The sequence below is a fragment of the Salvia hispanica genome, chromosome 2 (assembly GCF_029641045.1).
Source record: "Salvia hispanica isolate PSC_SH4W2 chromosome 2, Shi_PSC_v1, whole genome shotgun sequence".
Classification (NCBI taxonomy): Eukaryota; Viridiplantae; Streptophyta; class Magnoliopsida; order Lamiales; family Lamiaceae; genus Salvia; species Salvia hispanica.
This window is the reverse complement of record NC_142693.1, coordinates 25849514-25867456: the sequence shown is the minus strand read 5'-3', so window position 1 is coordinate 25867456 and position 17943 is coordinate 25849514. Positions and strand designations below refer to the sequence as shown.

Sequence of the window (17943 nt, the reverse complement as noted above, 5' to 3'; positions counted from 1 at the left end):
GTAGTTTGCTTCACGTTTTCCAAACTTTGAGTCAATTATTTCAGATGAGGAATAATTTCATTATGCAAATATAATGTAACTAGTACTAATACTTCATTCGTCCACGAAAAATAGTTACATTTTTAACATGTCCATAAAAAATAGTCTCATTTTTATAAATTAAAATTTTCTCTCATATTTTTCTACTTTTTCTCCCATTTCTCTCATATGTTCCTCTCTTTTTCTCAACTTCTCTATTACTTTACGCGAGAAATTTCAGAATATGAGTCTCAATTTGCTGACCTTTCAATATTAGAGATTAAATCCGTTGACCTTTCAAAATATAGGTTCGAGGCATGCAAATTTTTCAAAATAATGAATTTCTATTTTTTATATTTATTCTTTTCATTATTCTTATTATTTCTTTTCCAATAATTATAAATTGACCAAACCACCTTTTAAGCCAATTTCTCTAAAATTTCAATTTGCTCCCACTTTATTATTTCCACTTTTAGCCAACTGCAAACATCAATTATATTATGCTCCCTATGCGAACATCAATTTTTCTCCCACTTTAATCTTTAATCTCGAAAGGTCAGCCGAATTGAGACCCATATTCCAAAATTTCTTACTTTACACACTTTTTCGTCGTATTCTCTTTTATTTTACCAATTTATCATTAAAATCGTACCGTACGCAAATAAGACTATTTTTTATAAACGCTAGTAGTAAAAATTATTTACACATGCCCCATGATAATAAATACTGTAACAATAATCCCACTTCACAAAATCTATCATTCTGAAATAATACTCTTTCAGATCAGAAACTAAAGAAAAACACAAGATGCAATACAAATAACACAATAGCACTATGTACACAAAAAAACATTATGGGCATTGAAAGGTTGAACACACATCCTATACCATCACCGTATATGATGATATCCCGACCTCAAATCCATCTTGCACGACGCTCGTGTTTCTCGATGCAAATCCGACAAATCAACCCTACAACCACCACATCCTCCTCTCCTACAACTATCTCATTTGACAAAAAAAAGTAGTAGAAGAAATCCAATCAAATGAGGCCAATTCATCATTGATCACTCTCTACCAACTCTTGAAAAAAACCACACCACTAACCGCAACCAATCCCACAAAATACCCCACCCCAAAAGGAATCCGAGCACCACACCAAAAACTCCCACCACCTTGCTCTTCCTCCCCCGCCGCCGCCGGCCTAAAACCAACCCCGCCGCAGCTCCTATTCACCACCTCACCGCACAGCCTCGGATTCCCTTCAAACGCGCCAAATCCAAACGTCTCAAACTGCCCCCCCTTCGGAATCTCCCCCTCCAGATCATTATCCGCAACACTAAACGCCGAAAGGAAATGCAGCTTCGTCAACGACTCCGGAATCTCCCCCGTGAGCTCGTTCCCCGACATGTCGAGCTTCTCCAAATTCTCTAGCTTCGACACCGAGTCCGGAATGCCTCCGCTCAAGTTGTTGTTGCTGAGGTCTAGTATGTGGAGGAGCTTCAGCTCCCCGATCGCGGGAGGGATGATCCCGGTGAGGCTGTTGTTCCCGAGCTTCACCCCGCGGGGGAGGTTGAAGAGGCGGTTGTATTGGAGACTGTCGAATAGGAATGGAAGCGCGAGGTGGCTCAAATCCGTGCTGGTGTTGTCGGATATTAGAGCCCGAAGCTGAGTTAATTTGTGTGGTATTTCTCCGGTTAATGAGTTTTTGGTTAAGTTGAGTACGTACAAGCTGTCCATCGTCCCTATCCATTCCGGGATTGGGCCGTGGATTTTGTTGAATGAGAGGTTGAGGACTTTGAGCTTTTTTAGTTTGGAGATCCAGAACGGGATTTGGCCGTTTAGCTTGCATCCTCCTAAGGTGAGGATTTGGAGATTCTTGAACGTGTCGGGGACGAGGAGGTCGTCGTCGTCTGGCACTATTTCATCATGGAAGCATCGGGAGAGGAAGAGGACTGCGAGGTTGTGGTTGTGTTTGAGTGTGGTCAGGGCTCGGGCCGCGTTGGAGAGGAGGTTGTCGGAGAGGGAGAGGTGTGTGAGGTTTTTTAAAGAGGCCATGCATGGAGGGACTTCTCCGCTGAGCTCGTTGAACGCAAGGCGGATCGCTGTGAGGGACTTGCATAGGCAGAGGGTGTCGGGGATGGTGCCGGTGAAGGTGTTGTTTCCGAGGTCTAGGGCTTGTAGGCGTTGGAGTTTGGAGAAGTCGAGCGCGGAGATTTGGCCGTTGAGGAGGTTGTTGCGGAGGAGGAGAGTGGTGAGGTTGGTAGAGTTTGTTAGAGATGGTGGGAATGTGCCGTTGAGGTTGTTGGAGTGGAGTTGGAGTTGCTCGAGTCTCGAAAGCATCCCTATATTTTGAGGTATCGGGCCGGTTAGTTGGTTGACGTGGAGTTCTAGGATAACGAGGTTGGAGAGGTTGGCAATGGCGTCGTTGATTGGCCCGGAGAGTTGGTTGTTAGGTAGGGAGAGTTCTTGCAGACTCGTCAGGGTGTAAAGGTCGCGTGGCAGAGGACCCGAGAGGGAGTTGGAGCCTCCTCTGAGGACTTGGAGGTTTGAGCATTGGGTGATGGAAGGGGATATAGGGCCAGTGAATTGATTCACGGAGAAATCCAAGATTTTGATGGATTGGGAGACGTTGCATATAGACGAAGGGTTGGAGCCGGTGAAGGCGTTGTTGCTGATGTTGAAGATAGCCAAATTAGATGGCTGAAGGAGCATGAGTGAGGGATTGAGCGAGCCATTGAAGCGGTTGCTTGAGAGGTCTAGTGTGTGGATGGTGATGGGGAGGGTGCGGTTGAGTGGGCCGGTGAGGGCGTTGAAGCTCAAGTCGAGTGTGAGGAGGCGGGGCGGGAGGGAGGGGAGGAGGCCGGTGAGGTGGTTGTGGGAGAGGTTTATGTAGGCTAGGTATGGGAGGTTTGGCAGAGACAGAGAGGCGGCGGTGAGGTTTTTCCCCGGCAGCCAGAGTCGCGTGACTCGGCCGGCGGGTGTGCAAGCTATGCCCTCCCAGTGGCAGCAGTTGGAGGAGGGAGACCAGTTGAGGTTGAGGGGAGGTGATTGAGAAGAAATGAATGATAGTAAGGAGTTTTGTTCTTGTTTGTCACAACTTAGTACTCTGTTTTGTGTGAGGAGGATTAGATTGAGAGAGAGGGTTAGGAGTAGCATAGGTTTGGCCATTTGATTAATCACATTAGTGTTCCATTCATCAATTCTTGTATATCATTTATATACAAGAAGGGAGATGTATAGTACTATTGGAGTTTAATATAATAGACCATGGTAGGGTAGGATAGGGTCAAAGTTGAAAATCATGATTCCTTGGTGGAGAGGGAAATGGGATAGGTAGGTCCATCCATATAGATTTGGTTAAATCCATTTTTTGTGAACTCTACTATGTATCATTGCAAATGGCAAATATTAATATCAAGCGTAGAATGTAGACTTTATATTCATACTAAAGAAGAAGAAAAATTGGGCATTTGTTTGATGGAAGACTTGGTCCACACAATATAAAAAACAAACTCCACGCTTCAACCCCACAAGTTCTGTTTTCTGGATCCGTCACTGTCTAGACGTGCAACTATATTGTATCTAGATAGCTATAAGTCGAACATCTTACCAACTCCCATATAGACTAAACTTAAGATTCATGTTTTTAAATCCGTCACTATTTAGGCGTGCAATTATATTATATCTAAGTCGCGATAAGCCGTACATCTTACCAACTCACATGTCGACCAAGCATAGGGATTCATGTGAATTTTCATTAATGTGAATTAGGATGGAAGAGTCACGAGACGTTTATTTGTCATGTGAGAGTGATTTAAGTTAGAGATGAACTTTACTAGTTTAATAGTTTTGGGATTATATTGCAAGTTGCGATATAGTATGATGATTAATTTTTAGCTTGTGAAGATTGAGATTCCTTTTCAACTTATTGTTTGGTAATTGGCATAATTGAGTCAACTTGACTTGGAATACACACATTCAAAACTATGAAGACTTAACTTGAAAATCTACACCAACTACAACTAATTAATCCATTAAACTGATTCATCATTCCACTAAAACATAGTTTTTCTACACTAGTTGTTTATCGTAATAAACAAGGAGGAATTAGGGTTGTTGATACAAATATATGAATTTTATTAAAAATTACTCTTTTTCCCAATATAGTTGAGTCGTATTCTTGTTTAATTATCTTGTCACTATTTAGGAGTCCAATCTTTCAAAATATAAGGGCCTTTGTATTTCAAACTAGGATAGAGATAAAACATAGTACATATATTATTTCATCGGGTGTAACATCTACGAGACCCATTATTCGACGCCAAACCTCACAACGACACCAAATCCGAACTCAAATTTCACACTCTACAACAAGCCTCGTTGCAATTTAATTTAGCACAAACAATTTATTGGTTCAATATCTCAATATAGCCCAGTAAAGAGACAAAGAATGACACTATTCATAGTAATAGAAAATGATGGAAACAACGAGTCTTCTTCAAGAAATGGGCAAGAACTGCACCAATAGAACAAACTCGAACACGAGCTTAGTTCTTCACGGTTGTCACGTGCCTTAGAAGCATGGAGACAATGTCATGAGAAATTCTTGAAGCCTCTGTTTTCAGATGATCGATCTTTGCATCAGTTTCTTGCTCAAGGCGCTTCACATTGGCACCTGAGTCTCCACTGCTCTGTAAAAACACGAAAAAGTTCAATCTCATGTGATTAGAGACTCTAGAGCTCAGACCAGATGGTCGATTGCAAGAGTTTGCTCTGTCATAGAAGAACTCAGAATAGAATATAAACTGATTAAGCAGGAACAATCTGACAAAAACATGCTTCTTGAAATGAATAAGATGAGGAAAAAACAAGTGCGTTGGAAATATCGTCTTGGAGCATAAGACGACGTAAATTAGACATGTTAAAATAACAGGCAAATAATTCAATAGTGTTCCCATCAAACTACCCTATAAACCCTCACCTCCTCAACCTTATTCTGAAAGTCCGCCTCCATTTGAGCACGGAATTCAGCAATTTCCTTCTCGGCCTCTTCTTTTGCCTGCTTCAGCCTAGCTTGTTTTGCTGCACACGAAGGCCGGGTTATGTTCAAATCACTCGTTCCAAGCTTAAGTAGTGTATCTTTCACACACTAATACAAATTGCTAACTATACATATATGACACATTTTAAATGTAGGAACTTATACGCTACTTTCTTCCAACTAAACTCTAGGTTGTAATGCATATCCGCCAAATGCCAAAGATCAACTTTCAGCACTCGGCACAACCAGAAAGAGCTCAAAAGTTGAAACTAGATTCACTAACCAATATCCAGAATTTATAAGACAGCAGAGTCAGACTGCTTGAGCAATACATCTTCGACAAAAAGGTTAATGAGTTCTCACCAGTTCTAGCAGTATTCACAATGTGCTGAGCTTCTTGCTCTGCAGATAACAAGAGCTGAATCCCGTTCTGGCTACTGCTGGCCATAATTACAGAACTTCAAGAAAGGCTGCACTGACAAAGAGAAGCACGTTAATGCATATCAAGTAACACAAAATCCGTCATGTTAATATTTGCTTCCAACATCGACAAGAATATCCGAGCTCTAAACAACTACAAGGTCCGCTACCACTAGGAAGAAGCAACACAAAAACTCGAAATCCAATATGGTAACATTCGCTTCCAACATCGACAAAAATATGATAATACTCTATACAACTACAAGGTCCGCTACCACCAGGAAGAAGCAACACTAAAACTCAAAGTCTGACATGGCAACATCTTCTTCCAACATCGACAAGAATATGGTACTCTACACAACTACAGGGTCCAAGCGTGTTTACATAATTCATCACCAAGCTAACCTACATTACAGATTTTGATAAACACTCTTTAAGCTCAGACTACCAACAAATTCAACTGCTAAGAAGAGCCATTAATCCCATCCCCAATCCGGATTGAATTGCCATCTCTAAGGATGCCCCATCACAAAGCTCAGATCTTATCCAATGCAATCTTATCCTAGTTAGCATTTTCTAACCCATCACAAAGCTCAGATCATAAACCCTAGATGTGATCCAACACGAGATTCTAGATTTCACCAGTTTTTTCCACCCGTTTACAATTGGATTTTAGGAGAAACAAGTTCAATTATCCCTTGAGCAATTCATGATTTTGGTAAATCAAGTTACACAGCATAGATTGTAAATGTGCAATTTCAATAACAAAAAGGGACTGGATCCGATCCTAGAACAAAATTTGAGAATATACTACTTTAAAAGGAGAATCTAACTTTCCATAGTAAGTATATACCTGCGTAGGGAAGATCGTCTTCGAAGATAGTGAGCTGAAACAGCAAAAACTGATTGATAGAGAATGAAAGTGGAGAAACAGAGAGATTTTGAGTTGATAGTAGAAACAGAGTTTTGAAGAACGTGGGAGCTTGACCTACCAAAGAAAAAAAAATCTCTAAATATTTTCTTCATTCATTTATTTGTATTGGCAAATTGTTGAAAAAATTACGAAATTTGGTCAAACTATTGTTTGTCTCGCAAATTCCTCGAGATTGAGTAACTCGATACCGTCTATTCATATAAAAACAGCATCATTTGATTGAAAAAGATCAATAGTATATTACTTGTTGGCAACCGATTTTATTCAACATGAGATAATTGAGAATATCGCAAAACTTCATGGTTTTCTCGAGAGATTTTGAAAGTCGCATAATATGGAGCAACGTATAGCCAAACTTCATGATTTTTTCAACAATTTATCGATCAATTGCCTGATTACACCTAAGTTTGTAGATTATTTTAGAAAAAGTTCATAAACTTATTGTAAAATTACAATTTTATTAAAGTAAAGAAAAAAACAAACTTGCTCCAATCTAGGAGTAAGTAAGTAGCAATTTGATGATTAATAAATTAAAGTAAATTAGTGTTAACAGCTGCAATTATAATCTTAAATGAAACCCTCAAATTAAACCCAATAAATTTTCTCATACAAATTTAAATGAATCAAATGTTTTTATGGTCTTTTACACTTCATAGTCTGTAGATTTCATCAACCAAATATGAAGTACAATGAAGCAAAAACATGATCTAAAAATTAAATGACATTTGAAACGGGAGATCAATTCTGAACAAACTATTTTTTGCAGCAAAACTGGTGGATAACACATCCATGAGAGCATCATTAATTCATCTTAAACAGCTAGAACGACGACTATCCTCGAACGAAAGCTTCCAAACGGAGCAGCATCCGAAACAATTCCCGGGTGGCCTCAAGTTTTCTCTTTTCGACTTTGTGTTCTACCATTGTGTCATAAGTATATCCAGAAGTATGTGTTGTCACGCCAGCAAGCAATTTACCGGTTTTGAAGGGCCTCGATCGCCTTCTTCCACTGTGCTGCTCGTTGCTTTGCATCATCGAAGCACATGACCTTCTTCGGCTGTATCAAGATACAATTTTTTTCATTACATAAGGATGTATTCATGCTATTATGCCATAAAATCAAGTCTCAGCATTATAAAAGAAGAAGGGAGACTAACCGTGCAAATCTTGAAATTCGAAGGGCTTATAACTTGAACGTTCAGCTCGGCAGGATTGTCCGACCATATGATGTTTCCTCGGACCTCCAGTTTCGCTGGGTCGACATAGATCAATTTAGGTTTATTAGTAAGGATGAGCTGCACCTTCTTGCTACTCAACTTCTGCAGTTTCTTGACCATCGAGATCATAAGAACCGACTCGCCCGGCTCAAGAAACTGTTGCCTGTCAAACAAACAAAAAAATCAACGAAGAACAGAAGATGCAATCTATCTTCGAATTGAGCTGAACGTTCTAGACAAATTGTCGTGCAACGGATTTACATGTAGAGTAGCACGAATAGCACTCACGTGATCCATCTACGAAGCAAAATGATCCAAAGGTCTCAACTTTTTTAAACAAAAAACAACTCTCGGGACTAACCATTTTGAGTCAAATGAATCGATTGAAGCAAGTCTATTGATGCTACCGGTGTCAGAGGCAGAAGCAACTGCAGCACTTCCATCACATGTTTTCACCGAACCATCTCCAACGTGTGTGGGATTCCACGAAGAATCGTGATCTTCACATCCAGGAGACTGAGCCTGGACAATGTTTTGGAAATTTCAACAAGGCAGCAAGAGTTTTTGAAATTTCACACGTTTCTTGAAACCTCAATTTTCAAGGAAAAGAACTCTATAGAAAACGAAACGAAATGGAAAGGATATTACCGCTGGGTCTAAAGCTAGTTGAGGTGGGTTCACATCCCTCAAATTTATCCAATCAATGCCCTTAAAAAAGGGATGGGCTTTCAGAGCTAGATAGCCATTGGGTCCCGCCCCCAGCCTCTGACTCGGGTCAATATCCTGCATCGGAAAACACACCAGTAAACAAATGTGAGACAGAGATTTTCTGCTAAAAATGTAAATGGTTAGAGGAGGCAAACATCGTATGAATCGACGTGCAGATAGAGCATCGATCCTTTTATACTAGCACGTGGAATATTTTCGTGAAAGCATCAGAAACCGATATTAAGTCCATATTGAGAGCTGTCTAGTTCACATATTAAGCAAAAATGAATGATTCTGATGCGAATTTGCAAAAGAAAAGTTGAAAAGTAGGTATGAAACAGAGAGGAAACAAATAGCAATGAGGTTTAGTATTTCTTGCCAATAATTTATCTATCAGATCCTGAGCTGCTTCCGAAAAGTAATTTGGAAATCTGATGTCTCTGGCAACAATTCTTTGGAATATAAGCCATTCACTGGCATCCTTGAAAGGAGACGTCCCCGAAAGCATTTGGTACAACGTACACCCAAGGGCCCACAGATCATTCCTGGTCGTACGCATTTCAAATGAGCACCGGGTCATGACTGATGAAAAGAATAATACAAGTTCGAACACAACAAGAAAAGAAAAAAAAAACTCGATAAATAACACAACTTCATACCCAAAAGTTGCCGGAGATGAATTTAAAACTTCCGGAGGTACGTAGGCGGCTGTTCCCACGAAGGTACATGCTTTATCATCTGAATACATTAAAAAGAATAAACAATGATAATTCGGAATTCACCTAATTCATATAAGCAGCAAAATAATAGTATTACAGACTGACCCGATGCTGCGTTTGGAAGGACAGTTATCTGGCTGCCTTGCATAGGCTTTACGCTACCAAAATCTGCGACTTTGATGTGGCCGTCTTCAGTGAGCAGCAGATTCTCCGGCTGCCGTCTATAAACTATTAGCATTGCTAAGTATAACAAGGTAACAATTTTGAAGGAGACAAAATACCTTAATATCTCGATGTATCAAGCCCATACTGTGGATATATTCGAGAGCATCCACCGCTTCAGCTGCATAGAAACGAGCATCTTCCTCCGATAGACGGCCCTTCTGCAGCCCAACCAACGATGATACTTCAGAAGGAGAAATCACTAGGAAAAACCGATGTTTTTGTGAAAAGTCTATTTACCCTCGTTATTTGATCAAAAAGTTCTCCGCCTTCACAAGATTCGAGCGCCATGTCTACAGAACATAATTAAAACAGGAACATCAAATTACGCTCGTGAACCAAGAAAATAAAAGGAGTGTATGGCATTGTCACGAGTAATACTCACAGAGCGAGAAATTATCTTGAAATGTGAAAAATAATCGCACTACACCGGGATGATCTAACTGGTCCAAAACAATGCGCTCCAATTTTACATAAGCCGTTTTGTTTTCTTTCGTAATGAACTTTTTGTCCATGATTTTCATAGCATAGATCTTTCCTGTGTCTTTCTTCTTGGCTCTGACAACCTGTCGATAATAAATCAAATGTGAAACAAGCATCGCCTGCATTACGCACATAAAAACTAATACTTTCCATCGGAAATTTGGGATGACACCACAGAATCACTCTGAACTGCTCAAGCGGGAAGAAATCAAGTTTGATAGCTTAAATCTATGAAGAAACGAGCTAGTAGAAGCTTTACTATATAGCTTGTGAAAAGCTTCTACAGAATCAATAACCAACTGATGAAAAGGGAAACAAGCACCAAATTCTCGATGTCCATAGCACATTAGGTTCGATTTAGAATTACAGTTTCCTCCACAAGTTCCTCATACTTCAACTAAAACCAGAAACATACACCATAATATCTGTAGATAGAGTTTTCAGGAAGATTTAACATCTCATCCATCGATTTTTAACCATCCGATTATTATAAATTTCCAGCATTCAAAGAATTCATTGACTTGACAACCAGTTCAAAAATTCACAGCTCTCATTATTAGAAATGAAGCATTGATTATATTCTTGTGATCTAACTTAGAAGAAACTACAACAGAATAAAGGTTTGATATTGCGAAATTCCAAAGCACCTTCAAAGAACAGGCACTCAAAGGAATCAAGAAAAGAGCCAAGGAACAACAAGAAACATTAAACTCAATGGAATCAATATCAATTCAAACAATGCATCAAAACAACATGAATCCACACAATCAAGAAATAAGAGAGGAAAAACAAAGAAGAATACACCTTTGAATAGTAACCAACACCATAAATCTTGTTGTCTTGTGCTATAACTGAGAGAAACATTATATAAATAGAAACACCACAAAAAGGTTGGATTTTTCCAAAGCACCTTCTGCTCCTCTAATTACAAAGAACACGCACTCAAAGGAAATCAAGAAAAATAAAAGACAAGAAACATCAATTTCAATGGAATCGATATCAATTCAAACAATGCATCAAATCAACACATGAATCGACACAATCAGCAGCAACATACACAGAAAAGCAAAAAAAAATTGGAAAACAAAAATAACACAGAAATGAAAAGGGGGAAGAATAGACCTTCGAATAGGAACCAACACCATAAATCTTGCCCAATTCAAAATCTTGAATGCTGAAATTCTCCTGTGGAGCTCTGAATGAAAAAACCTTAGATCTCTGAGAATCATCATTCCCACCATCATTGTTGGAAGAAGAACTGCTGCTCTCAATCCTCAGCTTCGAATCAAATTCCTTCTCCATTGTTGGATTAACGGTTGCCAACATAATTTTCCCCCAAAACTACATGCAAAACAACACAAAACACCTAATTCCCCTTTAAAAAAGCAATCTTTCTCTCTCTAGAGACAAAAAAATGAAATCTTGAGACAAGAGCTGGATGTATTTTTTCAATGAAAGTGAAGACCGTTGAATAGCAGAGAAACAACCTGAGGAAACTACCCATCAAACATCAGATTAGACTCTCCACAAATATTCCCTCTTTTCTCTGTTTCAGACAGCAATCTGATAAAGCCACCATTTCAAATGAGACCCCAGAAAAGCAAATGATTCCTTACACAAATTTGTGATTGAATACATATACAATTGCAATTCCCCCCTTTTTATTCTTTGGTTTTTGTATGCAAGTATGAAAATGTGATGTCTGAAAAAGGTATGAACTTTGTGAATCTTTCAAGGCCTTGTAAAGGAAAAGCTTCGGATTAGGATGAATGGAAAACTACATGAAAATGAAAAAAATAATATTAAAACAAATCAAAATCATTGGCAGATGAAGCCTCCTAATTCTTGAACCATTGTAAATTTTTATTAAAACATTATATGATTCCATTATTTTAGGAGAATCGTTTTTCTACATCTTTTTCTTTTTGAAAAAGTAAATAAAGTTTGCATTTCATTTCCATTTCCATTTCATAGGTTAAAATGAGATGTTGCACGGGTATGAAATGAATAAATATTCTCTTTTTTTACTAAGTCATAAATGTGTGTATTTTTACTATATTTAGAACTGAATTAGTTTTGAGTTTCTTTGCAGAATTAAATTAACCACGTGTTTTTAATGTCAAATATCAATTTTAATGTAAATTAGAAGAAAACAAAATCTTCCTTTATAAAGCATTGAAAGAAAAATCATCCTTTAATCAATGATAATGGAAAATGTGTCGATGATTTAGTTTAATTTTTATTATTTACAGGATTATCAGTTTACATACCAATTTCTAATGATTAAAAAAGTCTCAAGTGTTGAGATTCAATCAAATGCATATATGGACTTATGGAGTAGTACATCAATTAATAATAAAGGAAATTAATTTAAAAAAGATATCATTCGGCCTATTTTTTATGCTAAAATTACTTTTGTCATTAAGCTCTTAGATTTCTTTCCAACTTCGTGTTGAACACCCAATTTTAAAATTTTTTGTCCCATCATCATATAAACCTTTCTTAAATACTATTCTAAACGATATTATTGAGTGAATTAAATGACTTCAATAAGTTATACAGTAAAATAAAATTCATTGGATAGTAAATGCAACAAGAATAAAGTGTATTATAGTAAGACTCAAAATACAACCACTTCTTACAACACAGATTATATAACAATATAACCACAACAAATATAATACTCCTAAGTATAATATAATATAATATTATTACACTAGATAGTGATAAAATGCAAACTTATATATTGTACAAACTCAAAACTCCTCAACACAGTTTAACATTATTTCATATACAATATCAGTGTAAAATTTCAAGATTTTAATGTCAACACAACATCAATCATTAACTAACGTTGAAATTCTGTTGACATTTTCATGTTTATGTTTTTTGTGATCTGTTGACGTTTTTCAATGGCCCAGATCATAATTTTTAGTTTGTACAATATTTCGAGTTTTCATTTGATCACGTTTCTATTACACTATATATTAATAATGTTTCAGAACTATTTTGTGAAAATTTAACAATCAATTGTTGCAAGTTTTTAATGAAAAAGAGAGTATAATTAGTGTCCGAGGCCATCTATTTCAATTTTGCCAGTTTTCAAAGTTTTAAACTCTTTACTTTTACAAATAAATAAACAAAACATATTAAAAATCATGTCACCACAAATTCGAACCTGAAACCTTGAGTTTCAGTCCTAACCACAAGACAAGGTTGAAAGAATTGAGAAACAACAAGACAATTAAACATATAGGCCTAACAACTAAAGGTGCCTAAAAATCATGTTTGTAGATTAAAAAGAATAACTCATCTATGCTAAATGGCTAATTTATCCTCATCAAGAATGGGGACCCACATATGTCAAATGGGAAAACAATTTTACTCAAATAATTGTGCTAAGAAATGGTCCATATTGACACATCCAAATAATTAAAACATGTAAATAATATAGGGATGGCCATAGACACTCCTTTTCAATCAAACTATAAGCCAAAATATTATTCAAATGACAAATACGACTGTCCATGTCACTCTTCTACATTCTTCATCCATTACTATTTCATCAAATTATATCAATCAAAACTCATCCAAACCAATATATATACAAACAAGATGACTATAAACAATTATCAGGAAATACATTGTAAAAAGAAAAAAGAAAAAAAAGAGAAAAATAAACAAAAAAAGTCAGACAAAATTAACAACAAACTAATCCCCAACTATACTATACATCCCACCCATCTTTCCTTCTTCTAAAATTAGACATTCTGTGACTTAAACTCCCATAAATACCAGAAAACTCCTTCAAACACTTGCTCCTAACTCCATAATGTGCTTGAGTGTTCCTACTAATCGCCACGCCGGAGAATTTCGACGTGTCGATCGCCCACGCGGGTCTAACGTACTCCACCGTGACGCCGCCCTTGCTTGCGTTCGCGTACAAGTAGTTCATCAGCACGTCCTCGCAGTTGAATAGCTCGTCGACCAAGGCTCTCCCGGCCTCGGCCTCCTCGCTCCAATACCGCCTGAACGCGGCCTGGCCGTCGAGGAATGCGGCCCCCGTGAGGATCATGTTGTACCCGCCGTGCTTACGCGCGTGCTTCTCGCCTCGGTACCTCGTCCCGACGAGGCGCGGGTAGAACCCGACGATACGGGCGGGATTCTTTCGCCAGATTTTGAACCCGCGCTCGACGTCATCGCACGTCATCATGATGTCGTCGTCGAGCTCGAGGACCGCTCGGGTCTTGATGAGGGGATCCGGCTTGAACCGGTTGTTGAGCGAGTTTCGATTCTCGACCCTCACCCGAACTGGTACGGCCGAGTCGAAGTCGCCCGGTTGAGGCGGGGTTCCTTTGTTCCACACCACGACGATCTCTCTCACCGAGGCGCACCTCGAGTAGTGCTTGACGTACATCTTTAGATTCCATAGCCGAGCGTCGTAGGTCATCGTGAGTAGCGTGAACTGAGAGTAGTGCCCTTCCACCGCGTACGGCTCCTGCGCGCCGCTCCCTCCGTACATACACCGAACTCCGGTGCACACTAGTACCGCAGCAAACAAGACGGTTGAAACCACGACAAGAGTTCCGGTCCACGTGTTCGGCCCTATCCTAGTTCGAAGAGCAGAGCATCCTCTGTTCAGGCGGCTGCAGAAGAGCCGTAGCTTGGAGGAGAAAAAACTCGATCTCTCCAAAGCCAAGAAAGCGTCGCTCCTCTTCCCGACATCATGGGGGCACCAACTCAATGGCACGGCACACTTCACAGCTCCGAGAAGCATTCCAACGAGCACGGTCAGCAAAGCGACCGCCATAACCGAACCAAAACCGAGAACAAAGCGACGAACAGAGTCCCCTGAGGGAACTCTGTCTCCGTCTTGAACTGCAATCCACTTACCTGAGCTGAGCTGCTGCACGTCAAGGTGATGGTTGCGGCCGCCATTCCACAAATTTCGTCCCTTAACCGGCTCATTGACACCCAAGGGCACCTCGACTTCTTTGAACTCCAGAGTTGTGAGAACGGTCACATTGAATACACGTATCCGATGCCCGTACGTCTCACCACAGTCTTGACCTACGCGGTAGAGGTTTCCATTATACACGAAAGGCCTCCCCCCATTCCGAGCCCCCACGCTCTTGTCCGTGTTGTATATCGGGTTTTTCTTGTGAGGTCTCCACGGACCGAGAGGCGAGATGCTATACCAGATCTCCAGCTGCCCATTTTTCCTCACGCCAATGCCACTGTGATCGGAACCAAAAAGCCAGTACTTCCCCTCATGAAGAATCATAAACGAATCCACAAGCGGCTTTTTCATGACGACCCTCTCCAAGGTCCACTTCAGAGGGAAGTTGGTTGCGCGATAGAGCCGGAGATCCCCTTTCGCACTGCCCTCGGGCATCATATATATCTTCACAAAACAATACAGTGAGTGATTCGTTCAAGAAAGGTGAAAATGAAATGTGCTTAACGACTCGAGCTCTTACATTCCCATTGTACTTGAAGACATACGGATATGAGAGATGCCAGTCCTCATCGAGGGCGATCCCTAACTGCTCCCACGTCGTTCCCTTATCTACACTTCGTGCAACACCGATGTCTCCTTGCATTGTTATCGAATTTTTCGTTTCGAAGAACAGGTAAAGAACATCGCCCTGGATCATGTGATCAAACATTAGATGAACTGGAAATCGAAAGTGAATACTGCCTCAACCGAAATCAAGACAAGTAGATAAACCATAACTCTATTTCACTGTCATAAACATCAAACACACACACACACAAACTCACATACACAAACATGAGTAAAGAATAAATCTTTTTTATCTCAGTTTTTTTATCATAGGCTAAGATAACTTATCTAATCTTTACCTAAACCATGCTATCAAACAAAGCTTTACAATACTATTATCAGATTACTTCTCAAGTAAGCCTTGTTCAAATTTTGATAATCCAATCCATCTAATTCCAAATCTCCACAGAAGTCTCAAATACAAAAAGGGAAAGAATATATCCCATTCTCGAACAGAAAATCGAATTTATTTCATTCCCAGTTAGCCAGTGAGGATTCAAATCTACTTTGTTTGCCATATTTGTTTTCTTAAACTAAAAGAGGGACAGTTCTTTACACTTATCCCAGATCCAATTTACAACTCAACCCCACTTGCTATAATCTGATAAAGTTATAACCTTTATCATCAGATTCCAATAGTATAATGCAATTAACAATAAAAAGATGCAAATAAAGAGAGGGAGAGGGAGTTACATGTTGAAAGAGAAAAGGGTCAGCAACAAAATTACTGGGGAAACCAGAATGAGAAAGGGAGGCACAAGTGACAACTGGATTAGCCACAGGCCAAGCTGCACTCTTCTCCTTCCAAATATTCATCTGCCAACAAAATCATTTTTCTTTATCTTCAATCAATCATCAACTTGAATGCCCATATAGATATATATATAGAGAGATGATTGCATCATATATTACACAGATCATTTGAAACTGAGAAATTATCTCACTAAAACCAATATTTAATCTACACCCAAAAACAAGACCAAGATGATCAAAACTCCACCACCACAAAAAACCAAGAAAGAGTTCAGCATAGTTACAAAAACAGTTTCAATGATCCAACATCATGCATATGATGAAAAATATAATTTTAAAAACCAAAATAAACAATTGATTGAGGAAATTCACCAGAACAAGGAAAGCATCATACATAAAGAAGTATTTAATCTACACCCAAAAACATGACCAGGATGATCAAAACTCCTCCACCACAAATCAAGAAACACTTACAACAAGCATATAATGAAAAAAAATAATCTTGAAAATAAAAAAAAATGACTAAAATTATGCCTACATAAATATTTAATCTACACAGATTTGAATGTGTGAATAAACCAATAAACAATTATGTCCCCTAATAAAAAAAACACAACCGAGAAACACTTGAACAAAATCACAAAAATCAATTCTAATGATCCAACACCATTCATATAATGGAAAAAAAATTCTTGAAAACCCAAAAAATTACTAATAATTAAAAAGAAACATACATATTCATGCCTACAGAAATACACATAATTTACACAGATTTAAAGGTGCAAACAAACCAATAAATTATGTCCCCTAATCAAGAACACAACCAAGATAATCAAAACTCCACCACCTCAAAAGCCAAGAAACACTTCAACAAAGTTATAAAACTGAATTCCAATGATCCAACAACATACACATAATTAAAAAAAAAAAAACAATCTTGAAAACCAAAAAACAAAATAAAAAAGAAAAGAAACATACTTCTTCAATGGGTTTAAGCGAAAAGGGAGAATCTCCATAGTAAACTCCAATAGCCCACGAGCCCTCATTGTCCTCTTCGCAGCCGTGCGCCGCCGCGCGCACGTTAGCCGCCACCATGAACCTCGCATAGAGCCCCCCAATCGACCCCAAAACGACAAACGAAAACAAGAAAAACGCAAAAGTTGACGACGCGCCGCCGCCGCAACTCTCTCTACTCCCATTCTTACTCCCTCCGCCGCCGATTTGGCTCGAGCCCATCTCCCAAAACAGTCAAGAAAACGATAAAAATCGAATCTTTACTGCAAAAGATAGGAAATTGGAGAAGCCCATTTGCATGAACTCTCGAAGCTCCACAGCTTCTGCATATTTCACCTCAAAGGAATGATTTTGGAGAAAAAAGGCTTTTTAATTTTAATTCTATGTGAGAGAGGGGTTTTGGGATTGGGATTTAATGCGAATTTCTTGTTTTAGTTTCGATTAAAGTTATGAAATTTTACACAAGCACTGGAAAGGTGACAAGAAAACCGCATATATAGAGAAAGACAACACACACATTAGTGTGTGATTTTCATTAGAAAGTCAAATGGACAAAAAAAGAGTGTGTGTATTTTAAAAGAAAATTTGGGATTTTGCATTTTTTTGGCAAAAGGGGATTTTCTCAGTCGGTTTGAATTCGATTTCTACAACACGAGTTGAGTTTTATTTTGACACCTCAAAGTTGAGGTGTTGTGACTAAGAAAAGCACAAGAAAATTTGTTTTTGACCAAATTGTATTTTAAAATATTATCGATAGTAGGTCTCGTTCTGGTATGTTCGATGGATGAGTTTAGCGAATAACGTTAAAGATATGTATTGATACCGTTACTATTTTTTGTGTTTGTA

General features: G+C 38.7%; 3 protein-coding genes and 1 pseudogene across 5 annotated transcripts; all 4 read right to left on the bottom strand.

Moving 5' to 3' along the window:
- Positions 1 to 732: 732 nt before the first annotated feature.
- On the bottom strand, positions 733 to 3215 carry LOC125219741 (receptor-like protein 2 pseudogene; annotated as a pseudogene).
- A 1059-nt stretch (positions 3216 to 4274) lies between these two features.
- LOC125211853 (V-type proton ATPase subunit G 1) lies at positions 4275 to 6469 on the bottom strand. Of its 2 annotated transcripts, none has more exons than XM_048111805.2 (4): positions 6335 to 6469; positions 5425 to 5536; positions 5002 to 5102; positions 4275 to 4711 (listed from the first exon to the last, which is right to left on the bottom strand). In XM_048111805.2, the coding sequence occupies exons 2-4, from the start codon at positions 5507 to 5509 to the stop codon at positions 4568 to 4570; spliced, it is 330 nt and encodes a 109-aa protein (XP_047967762.1). In that variant the 5' UTR covers positions 5510 to 5536; positions 6335 to 6469; the 3' UTR covers positions 4275 to 4567. The 2 variants fall into 2 exon arrangements, with proteins under 2 accessions (XP_047967762.1, XP_047967753.1); XM_048111796.2 differs by having other exon boundaries at positions 5425 to 5531.
- A 531-nt stretch (positions 6470 to 7000) lies between these two features.
- Positions 7001 to 11621, bottom strand: LOC125201716 (3-phosphoinositide-dependent protein kinase 2-like). Its single transcript, XM_048099941.2, has 12 exons — positions 11252 to 11621; positions 10887 to 11105; positions 9667 to 9847; positions 9522 to 9574; positions 9341 to 9442; positions 9165 to 9273; positions 9000 to 9078; positions 8720 to 8885; positions 8281 to 8415; positions 7994 to 8154; positions 7573 to 7795; positions 7001 to 7472 (listed from the first exon to the last, which is right to left on the bottom strand). The coding sequence occupies exons 2-12, from the start codon at positions 11088 to 11090 to the stop codon at positions 7389 to 7391; spliced, it is 1497 nt and encodes a 498-aa protein (XP_047955898.2). The 5' UTR covers positions 11091 to 11105; positions 11252 to 11621; the 3' UTR covers positions 7001 to 7388.
- A 1729-nt stretch (positions 11622 to 13350) lies between these two features.
- LOC125200851 (glucosamine inositolphosphorylceramide transferase 1) lies at positions 13351 to 17700 on the bottom strand. 2 transcript variants are annotated; one of them, XM_048098651.2, is made up of 5 exons: positions 17062 to 17700; positions 16024 to 16146; positions 15245 to 15412; positions 14658 to 15168; positions 13351 to 14528 (listed from the first exon to the last, which is right to left on the bottom strand). In XM_048098651.2, exons 1-5 carry the CDS (start codon positions 17317 to 17319, stop codon positions 13492 to 13494), a joined length of 2097 nt encoding a protein of 698 aa, XP_047954608.2. In that variant the 5' UTR covers positions 17320 to 17700; the 3' UTR covers positions 13351 to 13491. The 2 variants fall into 2 exon arrangements, with proteins under 2 accessions (XP_047954608.2, XP_047954607.2); XM_048098650.2 differs by having other exon boundaries at positions 13351 to 15168; positions 17062 to 17699.
- Between the last annotated feature and the right edge of the window lie 243 nt (positions 17701 to 17943).